Genomic DNA, 20,998 nt, shown 5'->3' on the forward strand with positions numbered 1-20,998 from the left:
TAGATGGATAGATAGATAGAGACAGACAGACAGACATGGACCAATGGAGGAACAACTGATAATAAACCAGAAAATAATTACAATAATTTGTCAAATCAGTCACAGTGTGAGACAGACACAGTAAGTGATAGATCACAGATTGATAGTAGGCTGATAAGACAGATGCAAAGCTTTGATTATTTATAAGGATCTAAATTATATGTAAATAGACCCCACAGAGGATCAATAAATAAATATCAGGTAAATAAATTAGAGAGAGAGAGATTATGATTAAATGTGATGACATGTAACGAATGATTGATAAGAAAGAGATATTATCATTGCCATTCTGATTGATATGTAGAAGACAGAAAGACAGACAGACAGAGAGATAGAAAGATAGAGGGATAGAGAGAGAGAGAGAGAGAGAGAGAGAGAGAGAGAGAGAGAGAGAGAGAGAGAGAGAGAGAGAGAGAGAGAGAAACAGAGATAGAGTGAGTGAGCCAGTGTAATGTAGTGCTGTACACTTTTTTGGGGCCCAGGATTTATAGGGCCCCATGAGGCCCTGATTCATTTACAATTGTAATAATACTTGGTAAAACACATCAAATTCTAGAAGTTTTCAGGGCCTGAAAAATAATTTGCTGTGGGGCCCACTAATATCTACTTACGCCACTGGCTGGGAGTACAGTAAGTACAGTTAGTAAGTACAGTAAGTACAGTGAGTGAGTGCAGAGTAAATAGGAATCCATATAATTGTGGAGAAGAGAGAGTGAGAGAGAGAGAGAGAGAGAGAGAGAGAGAGAGAGAGAGAGAGAGAGAGGCTATTGCGTTAGAGAAGGAACATTGCGCGACATTCATTGTAGGAAGAGTCTGAGCAAAACAGAACTTCACAATTCTCACGATTTGACCAAATCTTATGTTTGGATAGTTACAGCAGAGAATGAATAATAATAATAATATTCCCAAGGCCCCACGATGAGCCACGTCTGCCAAATGGAGAGAGAGAGGAGAGTGAGGAAAAAGAGCCATTTAATTGGTACAAGGCCGATTTAACTACCATATTTTTTCTGCACCCAAGTCATTTCAACTATTAACTTTTTTTTAATGGTGCAAAAAGACAGCGTCCTTCCAGATGTTGTTAAACTGCATCTCTCGCATTCCCACTGCTGGACATGGTGTGAGTTGTAGTTTCCTTTCCCTGCGCTGCCATCTATTCTTTTCCCATAATCCACTTGGCCAAGGACACCAGGTGCCTGATCTGGGCAAAATAACAACAGATACACATTGTGCTCCTGTCAAACATCATCATCCAAAATAAAATCATTGCTTTATTAAAACTAAAAGTATCTGTAATTTACAAGTCACATACATTTAGACATAAATCTAACTAATTGTTTATAGTTTATACATAATTCCTTTGCTATTGTGACTTTAACATCTCTGTGTTAGTTCTGCTTCAGCAAAACCTTCCTTATCTGTGCCAGACATAGAGAGAATAAAGACAGACAAGGTAAAGGATCTCAAGAGAAAGAACAGAAATCCAATGCCTAACTTGACACCCCTGATGGGAGGAGACAGAGAATCACTTTGGTACCAAACTGAACCCTAAGCAAAATTTGTGTCAAAGTTCCAAAAAGAAAAAGTTTCCCTTCAATTGTTACACGAATTTACACGAATTTATGATCTGAGACACCAAGGAAAACGTATTATATTGCAGTGTTTTAAACAATGTATTTATATAATCATTTTGTTGTCTCTGTTTACATTTCTTAAAAAATATTATATATATATAAATATTACATAAAAAATAAATATATATATATATGTATAGAGAGAGAGAGATAATAGAGAGAGAGAGAGAGAGAGAGACAGAGACAGAGAGAGAGAGAGGTAATAGATAGAGAGAGAGAGAGAGAGAGAGAGAGAGAGAAGCATTCCTTCTTATAACGAATTTTAGAAATTAAGTTATTTATTTCCAACATATTCAGTAATTTCAGCATCCCTTCTTATAATAAAATTAACATATTATTTCACTTTAATGTATTTTTTGGGATAAAACGCCGGACTCACTGATCTGCAAAAAAAAAAGTACATTAAAAGAACGAGTGATATGATGATGCTTGATCCCTGACCATAAATAGATACTTAAAGATAGAGATAGATAGACAGACAGACAGACAAACAGATGATAGATAGATAGATGATAGATAGATAGATAGATAGATAGATAGATAGATAAATAGATAGATAGATAGATAGATAGATAGATAGATAGATAGATAGACAGACAGACAGACAGACAGACAAACAGATGATAGATAGATAGATAGATAGATAGATAGATAGATAGATAGATAGATAGACAGACAGACAGACAGACAGACAGACAGACAGATGATAGGGAGATATAATAGAAAGAAATAGATAATCGATATACAGAGATAGTGTAAGCCCATTTAGATTGTAAGCTCTGTGGGGAAGAACCTTCGGTAACTCTTGACACATGGAACATAATATCCCATGTGATTTTATAAACTCGTGTATATTCAGCTGTTGCTTTGTATAACACACAGGGATCCTACACAATCAGCTGCCTCCTCTGCGGCTACATTGAACTGTAAGCTCTTCGGGCCGGGAAGTGAATGGCTTTCTGGATCATTAGGAGTGAATCCCTCTTCTGGATCACTGTCACATTATCAGAGTGTGAGAATTGTCTATTATTAAATTTTTAGCAGCGCTTTATCTTCCTGCCTGTATAATAAATAAGGCGCTGGTACTGCTGGGAAACTACTGCCCCCCACATCTGTATCTTTCTGCCCCAGTCCCCTGTGAGCTGAACACAAAAGGGAGTCAGTCTGCTCCCAAGTTTCCCCTGCTCTGCACTCAGTCAGCTCCCCATTCACTAGAAACATTATATACAACATCCCATGCACTTAATAGCGCCACCATGATACATCGCCTTCCACTGATCTTCTTTCAACTCCATAGGTACAAATGAGAACTGCATTAAGTTTCACTTCAATATCTAGGCTTAACTATTAAATCGCTGGATTTTAGGCGCTTTGGGACTGAATTCTCTCAATATAGAAGAATATTACATTATCTTGTGTTCCAAGCCATCTGGGCCCTAGGGAAAGTATGTGGGACCAGACACCTTTACTGGGGACAATTATAAGTCCTTTTGTAGGAACAACTGAGACCAATTAGAACATATTTCTAGAGAGAAGAGTAAGATCTTAACTGGAACAGCAGCACCAGTAAGTGTCAGCGGTGGGCGCAATGATAGCACCTTATTCTGCAATAGGGGCAAAGCTCTAAATCCAGGATATTGAAATGTTTGTTTTTTTTAAAACATGGAAACAATAACAGCAACTGCCGCAATATTAGTAACATTGTATTTATTCAGATGTGTTAAAATAAACAAATTTTAGTAAAATTTTATTTATTCAGATGTATTAAAATAAACTGAAATCATTTATTGTCATAGGAGTAAATTATAACTATAATTTTTCCCTTGGTGCCACACCCACACCCTCTGAATGTCTTCTCATCATCACCATTATGATTATTATTAGTGTTATTATTATTAGTGTTATTATTATTATTAGTAGTAGTAATAGTAGTATTATTACTATTTTTTTTAACATGGAAACAATGATAGCAACAGTCGCAATATAAGTAAATTTGTATTTATTCAGATATATAAAAATAAACTGATATAATCTATTGACACAGGATTAAATTGTAACTATATTTTTTTCCCCTGGTGCCACACACTCTGAATGTCTTCTCTTCATCACCATTATTATTATTTTTATTATTAGTGTTATTATAATTATTATTATTAATGTTATTATTATTATTATTATTTTTAACATGGAAACAATGATAGCAACTGTCGAAATATTAGTAAAATTGTATTTATTCAGATATATTAAAATAAACTGAAATAATTTATTGTCACAGGATTGAATTGTAACTTTAGTTTTTCCCCTGGTGCCACACCCTCTGACTGTCTTCTCATCATCACCATTATTATTATGATTATTATCATTATTAGTGTTATTAGTAGTAGTATTAGTATTAGTAATAGTAGTAGTAGTATTGTTATTATTATTATTATTAGCCCTGTATAACATTATTATTATTATTATTATTATTATTATTATTATTATTATTATTATTATTATTATTATTATTATTATTATTATTATTATTATTATTATATTATTAGCCCTGTATAACATGAAATTTGATTTTAAATGATAAGTGAATTAATAATAGTGACATGGCATTGATGGCTTAGGTTTATTTATTTGCTGAGCAAGTGATCATGGCTGGGGGAGGCAGACAAGGGGTTAACTCATTAGGAGAAAGAAGCACTGGGTGCTGGAGGCTGAGTGGGGGACAAGGGGACAATAAATACTGTTAGGTTGTGACTTTCATGTTTATAAAATATAGTTAGCTATGGGAATCCCACCGCAGAGATCAAACTGAGTGTTGGGTTCAGTCACCAGAGAGAACTGTCTCCCCCCCCCCCACCTGCCCCAAACCCACAGAGGCTCCCTATTACTCCAGCTGTCAGGACTAAGGAGAATCCTAATTACCAACTGGCTGCTAAGTCAGATGTAACATCCTCATCTCTGCACCCTGCCCCTATCTCTGAGTTTACTCTCAGGCTCTATCTTCTCGTGTCCCCTAAGGGTTACAGCAGGATCTAGAATGGGGGTCCCTTGTCTTTAGCAGACACTTCTCATGGCCGACTGTGTTGAATTACTAATCAGATGCAGGAGGAGCAGCTCAGAACTAGGGGCACATGTGCTGGAAGGAAGACACTTTACTAATAATGCCTGTGACCTTCTCCTCATTCACAAAAACCCCTTTGCTCCCCCCCAGCTGCCAAACATGCCTTGACAGGGGAGCAGAGTAATGGGCTGAGAGGATCTGCTGCTTGGGGGGCACAGGGAATGATTGTCCCAATATGGGGGGGCTGACCTTGCTGTGAAGCCACTAAGGGACAATTTGACTTTGTAAAAGTCTCAAACCCAGAGATCTGTTTATAAAACAAATTGGGGCTCATTTATAAACACTGGGCAGATTTGCACCTGGGCGGTAACCAATCAGATAATTGCTTTCACTGGTTTAACCTGCAGTTGGCTGAAAAAAAAGCTCATCACTGATTGGTTGCTATCGGTTACTGCCCAGGTACAAATTTGCCCAGTGCTAATAAATAAGCTCCATTATGTATCCCACTGGCAACCTTTTGCATTTTCTACATACACTACAACCCCCCCCCCCCCAAACCAACAGATAAAACACACTCCCTACATATGCACCTGGCAGGTGAGGTTTGTAGGCTGTACTGTAACCCCCCCCCCCCAGGGTGCTGACACATGACTACCGCCCTTTTCATATATTTTAGGTTAAAGACTTCATTTTGGCCAAGGCCAGAAACTTGCAGATCATTTGCACAAATTTCAGCACTGCAGATTTCAGGCTCACCCCCCCCCCCAATCCCCCCCCCCAATCCACTGCTTTGGGTCACCTGATAGGACAAGGCCTGGCTTTAAAGGAGAAGGAAAGGTTAAAACTAAGTAAGCTTTATCAGAAAGGTCTATTTAAATACACCAGTAAACCTTCAAAGTAATGCTGCTCCGAGTCCTCTGTCAAAAGAAACACAGCATTTCTTTCCTTCTATTGTGTACTCATGGGCTTCTGTATCAGACTTCCTGTTTTCAGCTTAAACCTCATTGCCCTGGGCAAGAGCATGCTCAGTTTGCTCCTCTCTCCCTCCCTGCTGTAATCTGAGCCCAGAGCTATACGAGCAGGGAGAGACTCGGGCCGGAAGTGATGTCACACCAAGCTAATATGGCAGCTGCTATCCTAAACAAACAGAGAGCTTCTAGAGCTTTTTGCTCAGTCAGGTATGATAAAACATTGTCCAGTATAAATATAGCATTCGAGCTTGCACTATTGTAGCTAATCTATTGGAAATAAAATACCTCTGTAGCTTTCCTTCTCCTTTAACCCCAGAATAGCACATTCACTGCTTTGGGTTACCTGATAGGACAAGCCATGGCTTTAACCTCAGAATAACATGAGGCACCATCACTATATTTGCAAAATTTTAACTATAAAGCAGCTCCTATCAGTGGAAGGCAAAACACAGTTGGCAAAAGAGCGTCTAATCTGTGTCTGTGTTGCTGTAATTATTGGACCTCCATTTACTCAATTACTGGTTCCTAAACAAAGGGATGGCCCATTTGGAGGGTCAACCGGAGGCCAGTTAGGGCAAAGGGTTAAATACTGGGGTGTCCAAGGCAGTATAACATTTAACCCTTAAGTTGCCCTAACTGGCCTCCGGTTGATCCTCCAAAAGGGCCATCCCTTTTGTTTAGGAACCAGTGAAACTGTCAGGGTAACTATAACAACTGTGTTTTCATACATATGTAATAGTTAGAGCCAACTGGACAAACCTTGGAGTGAAAAGTGGAATCTTGATCCCAAAAAAAGTCTATTGTGGCTGAGAGAAACAAGATTCCAGTACACTGATCATTCATGTTGAGCAGTTACTTGTTGTCCAGGTACAACTCCTATCTCCAAGGCAGGGGAAGGATTCTGGGGTCACCAATAGACAGAGAGACCCAATTTGGGTAACCAGAACCCTTCCCACCTTTCTGTATCTTGTGAATTCCTATATAACCTTTTTATAGCTCTATCCTTCCTTCTACTGGTCTCTTATAAGTCCTGGCACATTGCTAATAAGTCATATTCTAATACAAATGACAACTATAACGCCAGGCTTCTCCTAACCCTTTGTCGCAGCGCGGTAATTAATGCGACATTTGTTCTGTAGCAATTGGAACCCAGTTCCGGCTGATTGATGCCTTTTATCTTGCCTAAAGCTGTGGGTTTCAGACCCAGTGGGTGGAATTCACAAAAAAATGATGCTCCGTTTTACTCTAGTGTAGTATCCCATAGCAACCAATCAGCCCTAAGCTCTGATCAGTCAACTGTGGCAAGGCTAATAAAACCAGGAGGCTGATTGGTTGCTATAGGTGTAGGATTGCAGTTATTTTGTGTTTCCTTATCCAAAATATACAGGCCGCTGACCAAGATACAGTCCTAGAAGATAAATCGGGAGTAGCCTGTGGTTCCTTGTTTGTGGTGTTACAGACAAGTGTTATAAACAAGTGTAATGAGAAACCAGTAGAGGACCTTGTCCCCAAAATGAAACTGCTTATCTTTCCTTTTATAATAAAATAACTGTCATTTGTTTCGCGATATCTGCGCTTTGTATTTTTATTTCTAGCCACTATAGGGGCCCTTTGGATGCTAGGGGGAGGCCAGGGCTTATTCCCTTGCTGTCCTTTACTAAAACTATACCTGGCTGCTGGGCTGCTCCTAATAATTCACTGGGAGTCCTTATATTATGTAGGGATATATTTCTATTATCGGTGTCTAATTGCTGTACAAGGATTTGCCTGAACCGATTGCACAGTGTTTCCCCTACCAGCAGATATTTGGAATATATTGACTTTTTCTCTATCTTTGTATATATTGTATATCTTTCTGTACAATAAATTAATATGTTTCTCATCTATAATGATTTGCCTGAAAGGTACAACATGCCCGGCTCTTTGTCCCCAGTGTCATTAAATCCAGTTCCTTCTCATGTATTTTTAAAAACAAACACTTTCACTGGCTTTGATGCTATAGGGAGCAGAAGCCCATTAACATAACATCCACATGAGCTGAGGGGCCAAGAGCAGCTCTTCTAGGTGATTACTGAGCAGCGGTGCAGCACACAACTGCCTGATACTGACAGGTCAGACACACAAGCCTGCAGTACACTGTAACATTATATAACCATAGAGTGCGCATGGTGACATGAACTTATATGTTACAGTAGGGGATACAGTGCTCTCCAGATAGAGTGGGATCACTTATATACGTGTGACCGTTTTTCTAATATTGAAGTGTAAAGTGTAATTTTCCACCTTTTAAAGCAGCTCTTGGAAAGGGGGGTCGCCGACCCTTTAAACTGTTCTAAATGGATATATTTAGTTGATACATTACTTATCTTTGTCCCTGCTGAGCAGATTCTCTGGGTTTCATTAAAGGCAGCTGTTAGAATTGATACAATAGTTGCTATTATTCCACAAAATGTATCAACTAAATGAAACAAATTGTAACAGCCCAGAATCTGCACCTGAATTACCAGACTCAAACACCAGAGACAAGAACATTCAACTTTAAACTTAGATTTTGGAAAAACAGTAAAAAAAATAAAAAATGGAAAGTAATTGAAAAAAGTCTTTATTTCTGGGGAACAGCTTGAAAAAGTATTTGGAAGGTGAACAACCCCTTTAAGGGGGTTGTATAAGAAAGTTGGGGTGGAGTGGGGCTTATATTAGGCACAGATCTGCTCATGGGGCGACTTGCAATGTATTGGCAACTGGTACACAGATTGCTCCCTAGGCCTTGGCATCCTTGAGCCTGTGAATATCAAAGAGGTGAGGGCTTCTCCCCACATCATATTAAGCACCAATAGGGCTAATAGAAGCAATATTCCAAACAGCTTCATTCACCCATGAAAGTCCTTCATATAGTTTACTGACTGCGCAAACAGATCCTTTGGTGGAAATGACGACTTTGCTTTTATATGCCCTTTCCTAAGTGCAGTACAGTTAGGGGGCAATACCAATCTCTAAGTGAGTTTAGAGGCGACTCTAGGCGCTAAAAGTAACATGGAGCCTGCGTAGGAGGCATTTCTGGGGATAGCCACACAGGATTGCGCGATACGATGGCGCAGTAGAAAGCAGACCGATATAGCAGACAGATATCCACCTCTGCCTTCCAATTACTACTAATATGACCAGTGGCTTCAGGATATGGCCCTGTAACAAGCAAGGATGGAATACATTGTTCCATAAACTTTCAGCTGCTGCCCAATAAGTGAAGGGTCTACTAAATGTTTCATCTGAATGGCATGGAAATGTATCTTATAGGTCATTGTACCAATCCCAGAACAGCCTCGATCGCTGTGCTTAGATGAGTCCACCCTACACTTATTGTCTCAGTAGAGCAGTGACCATGTATTATGTATATATTGGGCTAATCCAACCTAAATTAACTACAGATCTAAGGCAATGAATCCCCACCACTAGCTCCTGTTCATTCCCCCCAGCAGATCAGGGGTCTCTGTAGACTCTTCTTCAGACTGAGCAAATATTCTCTGCTCTGGTAGGAACACATCTCTTAACCCAATAATACCACTATATATATATATATATATATATATATATATATATATATATATATATATATATATATCTTCCCAATCTATCTATTTTATCATCTAACTCTCTCCTATCTAATAATCAATCCTTCTAGTCCCCCAATCTAGTGTCTGTAGCAGTCTATATGATCAGACTATGTATTTCATCTCTTTCCATCTGCTTCTGTTTCATGTATCTTTGGTGTGAGTGAGTGCAGGGTACAACAGCTCTTATTTTCCCAATGAAATGCTTTGCAGACCCAAGATAACAGCCCAAGCTCCTGCTCTAAAGTCCCCCCCCCCCTCATTTTCCTGGATGGAGATGAATATTCAGATTATTGCTTGGCATTAATTGCTGTGCCATGTCCCCCTGGCAGTTGCCTAGAGTCTGTGCTGGTGCAGCCTGGCAGTTGCTATCTATTTAGGCAGAGGATCATTTCTAATAGTCAGGGTAATAAAGGCAGGCTTTGGGTGGTGCAGAGGTAATCTCCTTTGTGCAATGCTCTCATTTACTGGGTTTCATTCATTTCCAACCGGATTATACTGGGATTTCAGCGAGGCAATAAAAATGACCCACACAATAGTGCAATGGGTGCATATTTCCCATCAAACAAAGATGTTAGGATGCTGGGGAAAGTGCTGACACACACACAGTATTTGCTCTCTTGTTTTCAGGACGCTGTAGCTTTAAGAGGAGCAGAGCTAAGGGGGAGGAGTCGGGGTGCTGGGGAGAGAAGGAGATGGGGAGGGAGTGGAATCTTGACTGTCAGTTTACTACAGAGCATGGGGTCATGTGACACAGGAGGGCCCCTCTATTGGCTAAAGGCACGTGTCTAGGATACCGGGCTCCAACGTCACTTGTGGGGGCTCTATTAAACATAAGAACCAAAATCCAGAGTGAAAGTATTTGAGGTCCAGTGAGTGCATGTAAAATTGGTCACTCTTATTAGGAGGCAGCTCTGGAAGCGCAGGGGATTGATGTGCTGCTCCTCCTGCTGTGCAGATGTTACAGTGATATAGACTGTACATGTAATATCTTTCTATTATTTTATATCTATTATATGTCACACTTGCTGAGCTCCACCACTGGGACTTGGATGGGGCTACAAACATCTCCCTGCTGGCCACTCTGAAGGATTTCTCCCCAGGAGTCTGGATCTGGAAGGAGGGGGTAATGAGCCCGTCCTGGGGAAGAAGAAGAAGAAGATGCTGTGGTTGGCAGAAGTGAAACATTAAAAATCTGCAGAGGAACCAACAGAGGAACCAAGAGAACAAGAAGAAGGGTCAAAGCCTTTCTGCTGGAACGTCTGTCGGAGCCTTGGGGTTAGAGGCAATTTGAATGTGTAGCTGACTGGAGCCAGTAGGAAACACAAGGGGTTAAAGGCAAGAAGAAGCTTTGGAGGAACAGCATGGAAGAGAATGAGCAGAATAACAGGGAAGTGGAACCGCAGCAGGAGTCAGGAGAAGAGTCCAACAGGGGGATCCTTCATCAGGCTCCTCCTGGGAACCACCAGCCCCATCACAGGATAACTAACTTCTTCATTGACAACATCCTACGGCCGGAGTTCGGGAGGAGAAAAGAAAGAATAAACCACCAGGATGAGCTCTTTACTGGGAGAGACACTGGGGCTTTGTCTGGGGCAGAGAGCGGCCACCACCGAGTCAATGTCCCTGAGGGCGCAGGAGGCTCTTCCAAAGTCATCACTGTTACTGGAGAGAAGAAAAGTGATCTGGCGATGGAAGAAACCTTAAAATCCAGAGGACTTAATGGAGACCATTCCCTCAGCTCAGACTCTGATAGTTCCCAAGCCAGCTCCAAAGCCACTCAAAAGCCTATACTGTGGCCAGCCTGGGTCTACTGCACCAGATATTCAGACAGACCTTCATCAGGTAAGAAACCTTTCACTTACTCCACTCTGAGATGATTGGATCTAACTTCATTAGGCTACAGACATCTAGAAAAACTTCCCACTTTGTTGAGTTCATAGGTTGGGACCCCCGGTGCTCATAGAGAACCTGCCGATCAAGGCGCAGTGTCCCATTTCAGGGGAAGCCCATATGAGGTGGAGGTCTATTTGAGGGTTTTCCTAAACCTACTTTAACGTACCTCTGTAATTGAGATATTACCCTTCTCAAGTAGTGAGATAAGGTAAACCAACCCAGAGGAACCCAATAGAGGAACCATTGTTAGTCTATAATGTTCCCCATCCCTAGTGCAGCCCATCTTTGGTCAATTTGGGCCCCAGTTCTAGTGAAGCCTAAATTGTTTAATGAGATGCCCCAATCACTGGTTGTAGATCCCTTTGGTTAGTGTGGTGTCCAAAGCCTAGTGTGTTGCCCCTTCTCTTCTCGGCTTTAGTCCTGGTGAAGCCTCAATCCAGGCGGATCTCCCCCTAGCCTTTGTGTTCCCCCTATTTCTGCTAGTGTGGACTCAGTGTGGACTCATCCTTGAAATTATATTTTCTCTTTGTCAGGGGGGAAAAAAAAATAAGGTTCCTTCCACACAAATAAAAATGGGGGCAACCCTACAACATTTTTATTGAAACTAATTCTAAAACTACAATAAAAAAAAATATTTAAAATTTCTGTCGTAACATCCCCAAACAATTCGATTTAAAGCTATAAGACACCAACAATGAGATAAATAAATCTGCCTTGACTTTCTGGATTTTTGGAGTGGGAGATTCTAGGTGTCACCCAATATAAAGCTAAAATGTGGACTTAGTTCTCTCTTATATTCCACCCAGTCAGCAAATATATTCTGCTGAGACAACTCAACGCAAAGCTGCGCCAAAATGAATTATTGCACATATACAAAAATACATATATATATATATATATATATTTTAATATATACACATACATGTAGATTTAATTATATATATATATATATATATATATATATATATATATATATATATATATATATATATATATATATATATATATATATATATATATATATAATATTTTTGAATTTGTTTGCCTAAAAGCAGCTTTTGACATTAAAATAAATAATTCAGACCTGATCAGTTTGCAGCTACTTTATATTATAAAACAAAGTTACTGGAGATTTATTGCAGAAACCAACGAATCCCTAGAAATAAAGGAACGTGTGTTATTTCCCACTCCCCACGCACAAACTAAACGGGTGATGATTTTATTATCTATGAAATATATTTGATAGGGAGAACCAATATATTTGATATAAAAGGGCCCATTGTTCTCTCCCGTTGTAAATATTTAATCAGTAAATGCCGACGGTACGTGCCATGTTTCCAGCTGTTTCAAATATGTTCATTAATTATTAATCTCCATATTTTCATCTTTTGGAACTGCTGGAAACAATTAACCGAATCGCGGGCTCGGAATTCGACGTTCGTTGTTGTTGTCGTAGAAAGAGATCCCAGGCGAACAGTCATCGCTTATTTGGGGGGTTTTTTCGTTGTATTTTGTTTTTAACTTGATTTTGGATTAAAAAAGAGTTGAACCAGAAATAAAAAAATAAAGATTTTTATAAATAAAGATATTTTTTCCAGTTTGCGCGTATGATAAAGAGGTGATTAAAGGGTAGATCCTTGGTCTGTATCTGCTGTTGGCTCGGTGGGCGTTTTATTCATTTATAAATGTATTTATTGGATATGTTTGTAGCAGGTGAGTGATATTGGCAGTATTATGAAGGGAGACTTCAATGGGAATTTAGTGGAGGGGAAGAAGAAATCATCGGTGTCTCCCCCCCATGTGATACAAAATGGAACGCTCTAATATAAGAATTATTTATGATCGGGAGGATTGTGTATGTACAATGCACTGGCGCTACTTCAAAGGCAAAAGCCCCTTTATTTCCAGGGTGGAGAGAGATATAATAAAGATGTGAATGTATTGCTGCACTAATGCTATAGATACAGACTGTATAGAAAATAGAAAAGTATTGAGTGAGTGTGAGTGTGTGAGTGTGATTAGTGTAAGTGACAGATACACGCGCACAACAGGCGCAGATTGTGTAGATCGAGTTACAACAAGCTGAGATCTTTCTGTTATTTCTGGGTGCAGGGGCCGCCGGCTGCGGTAGAATTTCTAGGGGTGTTTGGGTTCCAGTTGATCAGTACATTATTATTTCCAATGTAGAGCAGCAAACCCAGCCCACGTGTCCCCACACACTGATATGGGGGTGAGGGAGGCAGGCTGGGAGATTGTAGTAAAAGCACGTGTGTGTGTGTGTGTGTCTGGGTGTTTAAGGGAAGCATGGAGGCCAGAGAGGGACGTGGGATGAGCATATTGGCGGCCCAAATCTGCAAAAAGATGAGCGATGAGGAGAAAAGCAGAGAGAAATGAGGGAGAGCATTAGATGAGGAGAGGAGGGTGTTGCAGGGAGGACAGAGAAGGCAGGACAGGGCCACAGGCAAATCATGTAGAAATAGGTACCTGGGCCGGCAGCAATAGTACAACAAGGCAGGAGGGTAATGGTACATACTGGTACATACTGGTACATACTGGCATGGTATGTACTGGCACATACTGGTACATATTGGTACATACTGGTACATACTGGTACAAATTGGTACATACTGGTACATACTGGCATGGTATATACTGGTACATACTGGTATATACTGGTACATACTGGTACATACTGGTACATACTGGTATATACTGGTACATACTGGTATATACTGGTACAGGGGCATCAGAGGGGCACATGGAGGCTACTGTGAGCGCAGGAAGGGAAAGGGGCAGATGCAGAAGGAGAATATAATAATCACTGGCTGAGACACAGGGAGGAGGATGAGGATGGGACATGAGGCCGGGGAGCAGGTGGGAATAGGGACAGAGACACTGAGGAACCAATAGTAACTCCTGGGCTAATAATATGAGCAGTGAGACACAGGGGGAGAAGTGGGGCAGAGAGAGAAAATGGAATGTGTTGAAGAGGGAAGTAGAACATGGATTGGACAGTGAATCAGGGACAGTAAAGTGGATGAAATGGGATTGTGAGGAGGGGGTATAAGGGGAGGATGAACAAGGGACAGTAAGGAAGAATAAAGGCCGTAGATGGGGGAGAATAAGCAAAGTGAAGCTGATGGAGAGGGAACTGTGAGTCTGAAGTGAAAAGGAAGATTTGGGACACTGTGAGAGGGAGAATAAGGTCATTGCAAAAGAGGGAGAACAAGGAGAGGAAGAGAGAGGTGGAATAAGGACAATGAGGGAGAATCAGGTCAGAGAGAAAAAAGGAGAACTAGAAAGCGGATAATATAAGTGGGAAAGGACAGTGAGGTAGAAGGGGCTTAGGATAGTGCAGGTGATTTGGAGAATAGACCTGGGGGGTAAGAGGAATAACTAAAATAATGTAATATAGATAAAGAAAGTGAGACATGGGCAGAATAAGAACAGTGAGGCAGAATATATATATATATTTAAGTATGAGACAAGGAAAGAAGTCAAGTTACAGTTAAACAACAGTAAGAAGAGGCAGAATAAGGTTTGTGTCTATGGAATCAGGGTGAATCGAGTCAGAAGCAGAAGGGAGAATAAGGCAGGAGAACACAAGAACACAGGGGTTGGGAAACTGATGGGCAGAAATAATGAAGACACACAGAGAATAAATATGAAGATATGTAAGTGGAAGGGGTAGAGGTAAATGAGGAGGATGGGGGACAGACTAGTAGATACAATGGAGCAGTAGGTAAATAAGAAATGTGGGGTGACAGATCAGTATAAATGATGGTCAAAAGAGAAAGAACATAATAGAGATGGAGAGAGAACACAACAAATAGAGGGGGCTGTACAGTTGGGGCAGATTGGGATATTGGGAATTGGGATAGAGTTTGGGAATACAGAGGCAGTGTGGGATGAATTTGAGTATGTTATATATATATATATATAATTGTAGGCTGATAGGGGAGGCAACTTTGGGGCAGAGCAAGTACAATACATTGGCCTCATCATCACTCAAACCCTGAAAATGAATATTCAATAGGTTCTCAGATTCCCCAAGTGTAACATAGGACTGGTCCCTACAGGAAAATTTGGGTCTCTGATGCTGCCACATAGAGGGATTGAACATCTGTATATAAATGGCTATATATATATATATATATATAACTACGAAATATACTGTAACTTCTCTTTACAAATGGTGCCTAGTGATGTCACATATTGAAACGTATGTAATACAATAAATAATGAGAATATGAGATGTAATGGTTGTATTAAAGGGGTTGTTCACTTTTGCATTAACTTTGAGTATGATGTAGAGAGTGATATTCTGAGACAATTTGCCATTGGTTTTCATTTTTTATTATTTGTGGTTTTTGAGTTATTTTGGCTTTTTACTCAGCAGCTCTCCAGTTTGCAGTTTCAGCAATCTGGTTGCTAAGGTCCAAATAACCCTAGCAACCATGCCTTGATTTGATAAGAGACTGGAATATGAATAGGAGAGGGTCTGGATAGATAGTTGAGACATAATAAGTAGCAATAACAATACATTTGTAGCCTTACAGAGCATTTGGTTTTAGATGGGGTCAGTGACCCCTGTTTGAAAGCTGGAAAGAGTCAGAAGAACAAATAATTCAAAAACTATAAAAAATAAACACTGAAAAGTTGCATTGAATTGCCTGTTCTATAACATACTAAAAGTTAACCTAAAGGTGAAGTACCCTTTTAAATCACTCCCCTCTGTCTTTATAGAGACATACAGCTGCAGGTGAATTCTGAAGCTTATATTTTAAAGTAGGGGGTATAGTAATCACCATATCTTGCAGGAGGGCAATTCGTTTTGACAAGGGGATGGACTGGCAGTTGGAATGGAGAGTATATATATAAATATATGTGTGTGTGTGTCTGTGTGTATGTGTGAATGGGGGCTCAGACTGGCTGTAATTTGAGGGAGCCCAATAGGCTTGGAAATGAATAGGGATATAGATGATGAGATGGGTTAAGCTGGCAGTTAGGCTGGCAGAGATGGGTTAGGCTGGCAGTTAGGCTGGCAGAGATGGGTTAGGCTGGCAGTTAGGCTGGCAGAGATGGGGTAGGCTGGCAGTTAGCCTGGTAGAGATGGTTAGGCTGGCAGTTAGGCTGGCAGAGATGGGTTAAGCTGGCAGTTAGGCTGGGAGAGATCGGTTATGCTGCCAGTTAGGCTGCCAGAGATTGGTTAGGCTGGCAGAGATGGGTTAGGCTGGCAGTTAGGCTGGCAGAGATAGATTTGGCTGGTAGTTAGGCTGGAGAGATTTGGCAGACACTGGCACTATGGGTTGTGAAATATGACTGCCATATATTCAGTCTGCCAGCAGTTATATTCAGATAGAGACACAGTGAGCAGGGAATGGATGGGGGTACAGATGATGGGGTGGGTTAGGCAGATAGAGACTGTGGGAAGGGGAATAGATAGGACAGACCCTCATTCTACAGTTTCAGGCAGTCAGTCTGCTCAGTGTTCTGCTCACAATGCCAGGCCTAGAATCTGGGGACAAAAGAGGGCAAAGTATCGCCCATGTGCAAACGCAAAGAGTAGATTTGCTATTAAAAAAAAAAAAAAGAAAGAGAAACAGGGAAATAAATGAAGAAGGGAGAGGGGAGATGGGGGGGGGGGTTCCCACAATCTATTACAAGATGCAGAACTCATAAAGCCCACATGCATTTTATATGACGCTTCATTATTAAAGAGATACGTGAAGCAAAATAATTAGCTGGAATGAATGACTTAATGGATGTGAGGTGTTAATATTTCAAGGGCTCACCCCTCCCCTGAAGCCCAGAATGGTCTCTACACTGGGGTCTTGGGGAAATGGAGGGGGCGCTGGGTGCTAAATATTAAATGACTGATGTCCTGTATCTAAACAATGAGAGCCTTTGCTAGGGAAACAGATTCTTTGGGTCAAGCTGAGTCCCCTTTAGCCGATAAGGGGTTAAATATTGATCAAGCTGAAGGTTATTTGCTTTGATGGAGTAAATATCCAATCAGCAGGTCTCAAGCAAGACTGGGTCACAAAAAGCAGAGATATGGGTGGGTATACAGAGAAATATCTCAATCACATGCTTTATATTTGTATAAAAGGCAGTTTGTGTTTATTGCAACGTTTCGGTGTAGTCTCTGTGCCAATATATATATATATATATATATATATATATATATATATATATATATATATATATATATATATATATATATATATATATATATATATATATATACTGGTCATTACTCCACAACCCATTTGAGTTCTGAACACCCCTCTCTTACTGATTGGTCTGTACCTAGGTAGGGGCCTTAACATGTTAGCAGGAGCTTCCCCTGTTATATTAAAGGGGAGGTTCACCTTCAAGGTAACTTTTAGTATGTTATAGAATGGCCCATTCTAAGCTGCTTTCAATTGGTCTTCTTTATTGATTATTTATAGTTACTGGGGAAATGGAAGGGCTTCTGGGTGCTTCATATTCAATAACTGATGTCCTGCATCTATATAATGACAGCATTTGCCAGGGAAACAGCTTCTTTGGGCCAAGCTTAATTAATTGCCTTTTTCTGACTCTCTCCAGCTTTCAAATGGGGGTCACCGACCCCATTTAAAGAACAAATGCTCTAAAAGGCTACAAATATATTGCTACTGCGACTTTTTATCACTTATCTTTCTATTCAGGCCTCTCCTATTCACATTCCAGTCTACTTATGCAAATCAAAGAATGGTTGCTAGGGTAATTTGGACCCTAGCAACCAGACTGCTAAAACAGCAAACTGGAGAGCTGCTGCATAAAAAACTAAATAACAAAAAACGCAAATAAAACATGGAGAGAGAAAAAATCAGGCCCTCTCCTATTCGTATTCCAGTCTCTCATTTAAATCAATGCATGGTTGCTAGCAATTGTTGGGTCCTAGCAACCAAATTGCTGAAATTGCAAACTGGAGAGCTGCAGATTAAAAAGCTAAATAACTCAAAAAACACAAATAAAAAATGGGGAAAAAATCAGGCCCTCTCCTATTCGTATCCCAGTCTCTCATTTAAATCAATGCATGGGTGCTAGGGTAATTTGGATCCTAGCAACCAGACTGCTAAAACAGCAAACTGGAGAACTGCTGCATAAAAAGCAAAATTACTCTAAAACCACAAATAATGAAAAATGGGGGAAAAATCAGGCCCTCTCCTATTCTTATTCCAGGCTGTCGTTTAAATCAATGCATGGTTGCTAGGATTTGTTGGATCCTAGTAACCAGATTGCTGAAATTCTAAACTGGAGAACTGCTACATAAAAAGCTAAATAACTTAAAAACCCCCAAATAATAAAAAATGGGGAAAAAAATCAGAGAGCTGCTGCATAAAAAGCTAAATAACACAAAAAACACAAATAATAAAAAAATGGGGAATAAAAATCAGGCCCTCTCCTATTCATATTCCAGTCTCTCGTTTAAATCAATGCATGGTTGCTAGCATTTGTGGGACCCTAGCAACCAGATAGCTGAAATTGCAAATAAAAATCTAAATAACTCAAAAGTCACAAATAATAAAAAATGAAAACCAACTGCAAGTGGTCTCTGAATATCCCTCTCTGCATCATACTAAAAATTAATTCAAAGGTGAACAACCCCTTAAATATAAAGGTCTGGGCTCTTTGAAAAATGACCTTTATTCATGTACTTGTTTTTTCCAGGTCCGAGATCCCGAAAACCAAAGAAGAAGAGTGTCAGCAAAGAGGACAAGAGGCCCAGAACTGCCTTCACTGCTGAACAGCTTCAGAGGCTCAAGGCCGAGTTCCAAACTAACAGGTATTTGACTGAGCAGAGGAGGCAAAGTCTGGCCCAGGAACTCGGTCTGAACGAATCTCAGATCAAAATCTGGTTTCAGAATAAACGAGCAAAGATTAAAAAATCCACAGGGAACAAAAATTCCCTGGCCCTGCATTTAATGGCCCAAGGACTTTACAACCACGCGACCACTTCAAAGGACGGCAAATCAGACAGCGAATAGTAACGTTTCGGTAGCGCAAAGGCCTCGCAATGCAATAAAAAAGCCTGTGTATAAAGAATCTACCAGCATTTGGCTTCGGAGTGTGTTTATTGGGATAAACCCGCAATATTCTATGTAAATATCATTTACAGACAAACAAACAAACAAAAGGAAAAAGTCGAAAATATGGACACAACTATTTTTTCTTTGATTTCATTATTATTTTATTTTGTTTAATCCTTTCCAGTCCTTTTTTTTCCTGCCTTTAGATTTTATTTTATACTAAACGATGCTCGTGGATGTCGGAGAGAAAAAAAAATCAAAAAAAGTCAACCTTTTTTTTTTTTTTTGCTAAAGTCCAAAGATGAAATTGCTGCATTTCGCACTACTGTGAATTTAATTAAAAAAAAAAGCTAATATTTGTTGTGGTTTTTTTTGTTTTTGTTAATATTTGAAACTTTTTGTTGTAAAATAAATCAAAGCAGGGGCAATGTCCTGTCGCTGTTGTAATTAAAGGTGTATTTTAATTGATTTAATTTTTTTGTTTTTATATGCAGAAAACATTTTTTTTATAGTTGTGCAGAATATGATTTATTTATATACACTGGCGGGGTGATTTATAGTTTTGCACTTAGTGTTTTTTTTTTAAATGACATATTGGGGCAACTTTTTTTTTTAAAAATGACATATTGGGCAACTTTTTTTTTTTTTGCTGACAAATTGTATTATTTCCCAGAAATTGAAGATATTGAAGCCTGACAGCTGCATATGTACTAGGAACTAGCAAACCAAACATTTGCCAATCACTGTCCCAATAAATGGTTAATTTATCCAATCCACTTTCCCCTCCTACTATGACGTAATCCCCCCTTCCCCACTCTGCTGCACCCCCCTTCCCTGTTTATGGATCCCTCCTTTGCTTCCAACTTCCCTGAATTTTAAAAAAAGACCCTGCAAAAATAATACATGAGCCCAATGAATAATGGAGAGGTTTAAAATGAATCAGGTCAATGGACTACAGCTGATTTGGGCCATTTCTTTTGTAACAGTTCATTTTTTTTTTAAATATATTAAAGTTTTTTTTGTTTTTTAAATCAATCACCGATTTCATCGTAAAGAATGTAATATTTAGCCTTGGACAGAAGTAAAACTTAAAAATCATGCAAAAGAACCTCTTTTCTCCAATTCTAGGGGAACTTACTACATTTATTCTCTTACTGTATATGTACCATTTGCCTTCTTTTAATTGATTTTTTTTTTTTTTAAATTAAAAAACATAAAAAGGAAAAAAAAAAATCTGGCAAGACAAAGCCAGAAATCTAATGATACAATTAGTGTAAATACAATGTTTCCAACACTGGCAATGTTTGTTTTCATTTGAATGTACAGAGATGCAAATAATAAATATTTCCCCCTTTCTGATTTTAAAAATAAACATTTTCTGTTATTGTAGCAATTTCTTTTGTTGCTGTTAATATCCAGCGCTCAGATAAATGATTTATTAGGGACGATGATTTCAAAATAAATAAAGAATTCAGCAGTGATAAGTCCATAAAGAAATGAAAGGTGCCGGTTTGCCTTAAAAACAAATATTTTGGAGTTTTTTTTTATGTTTCTGACATTAGCTCTACACCTGGACTGCCTATAAGAGTGCATGCTGTGATATTGTGGGACCCTGGATGACACCCCTAAAAAAATATAGCTACAGAGAAAAGGCTATGGGGAGCAACAGGGTGTGTAATCCCTGCCTGTGTTGGGGGGCTGCTTTGCTCATTGGCACAATTGCAAGATATCAATG

General features: G+C 39.5%; 1 protein-coding gene across 1 annotated transcript; it reads left to right on the plus strand.

Moving 5' to 3' along the window:
- The first annotated feature begins 10,218 nt into the window (after positions 1-10,218).
- On the plus strand, positions 10,219-20,636 carry en2.S (engrailed homeobox 2 S homeolog). Its single transcript, NM_001101791.1, is given in 2 exon segments — positions 10,219-11,152; positions 18,905-20,636. Coding segments are annotated over 2 exon segments (798 nt in total). The 5' UTR covers positions 10,219-10,671; the 3' UTR covers positions 19,222-20,636.
- The last annotated feature ends 362 nt before the right edge of the window (positions 20,637-20,998 follow it).

Source organism: Xenopus laevis, chromosome 6S (assembly GCF_017654675.1).
Source record: "Xenopus laevis strain J_2021 chromosome 6S, Xenopus_laevis_v10.1, whole genome shotgun sequence".
In the NCBI taxonomy this organism is placed as follows: domain Eukaryota; kingdom Metazoa; phylum Chordata; class Amphibia; order Anura; family Pipidae; genus Xenopus; species Xenopus laevis.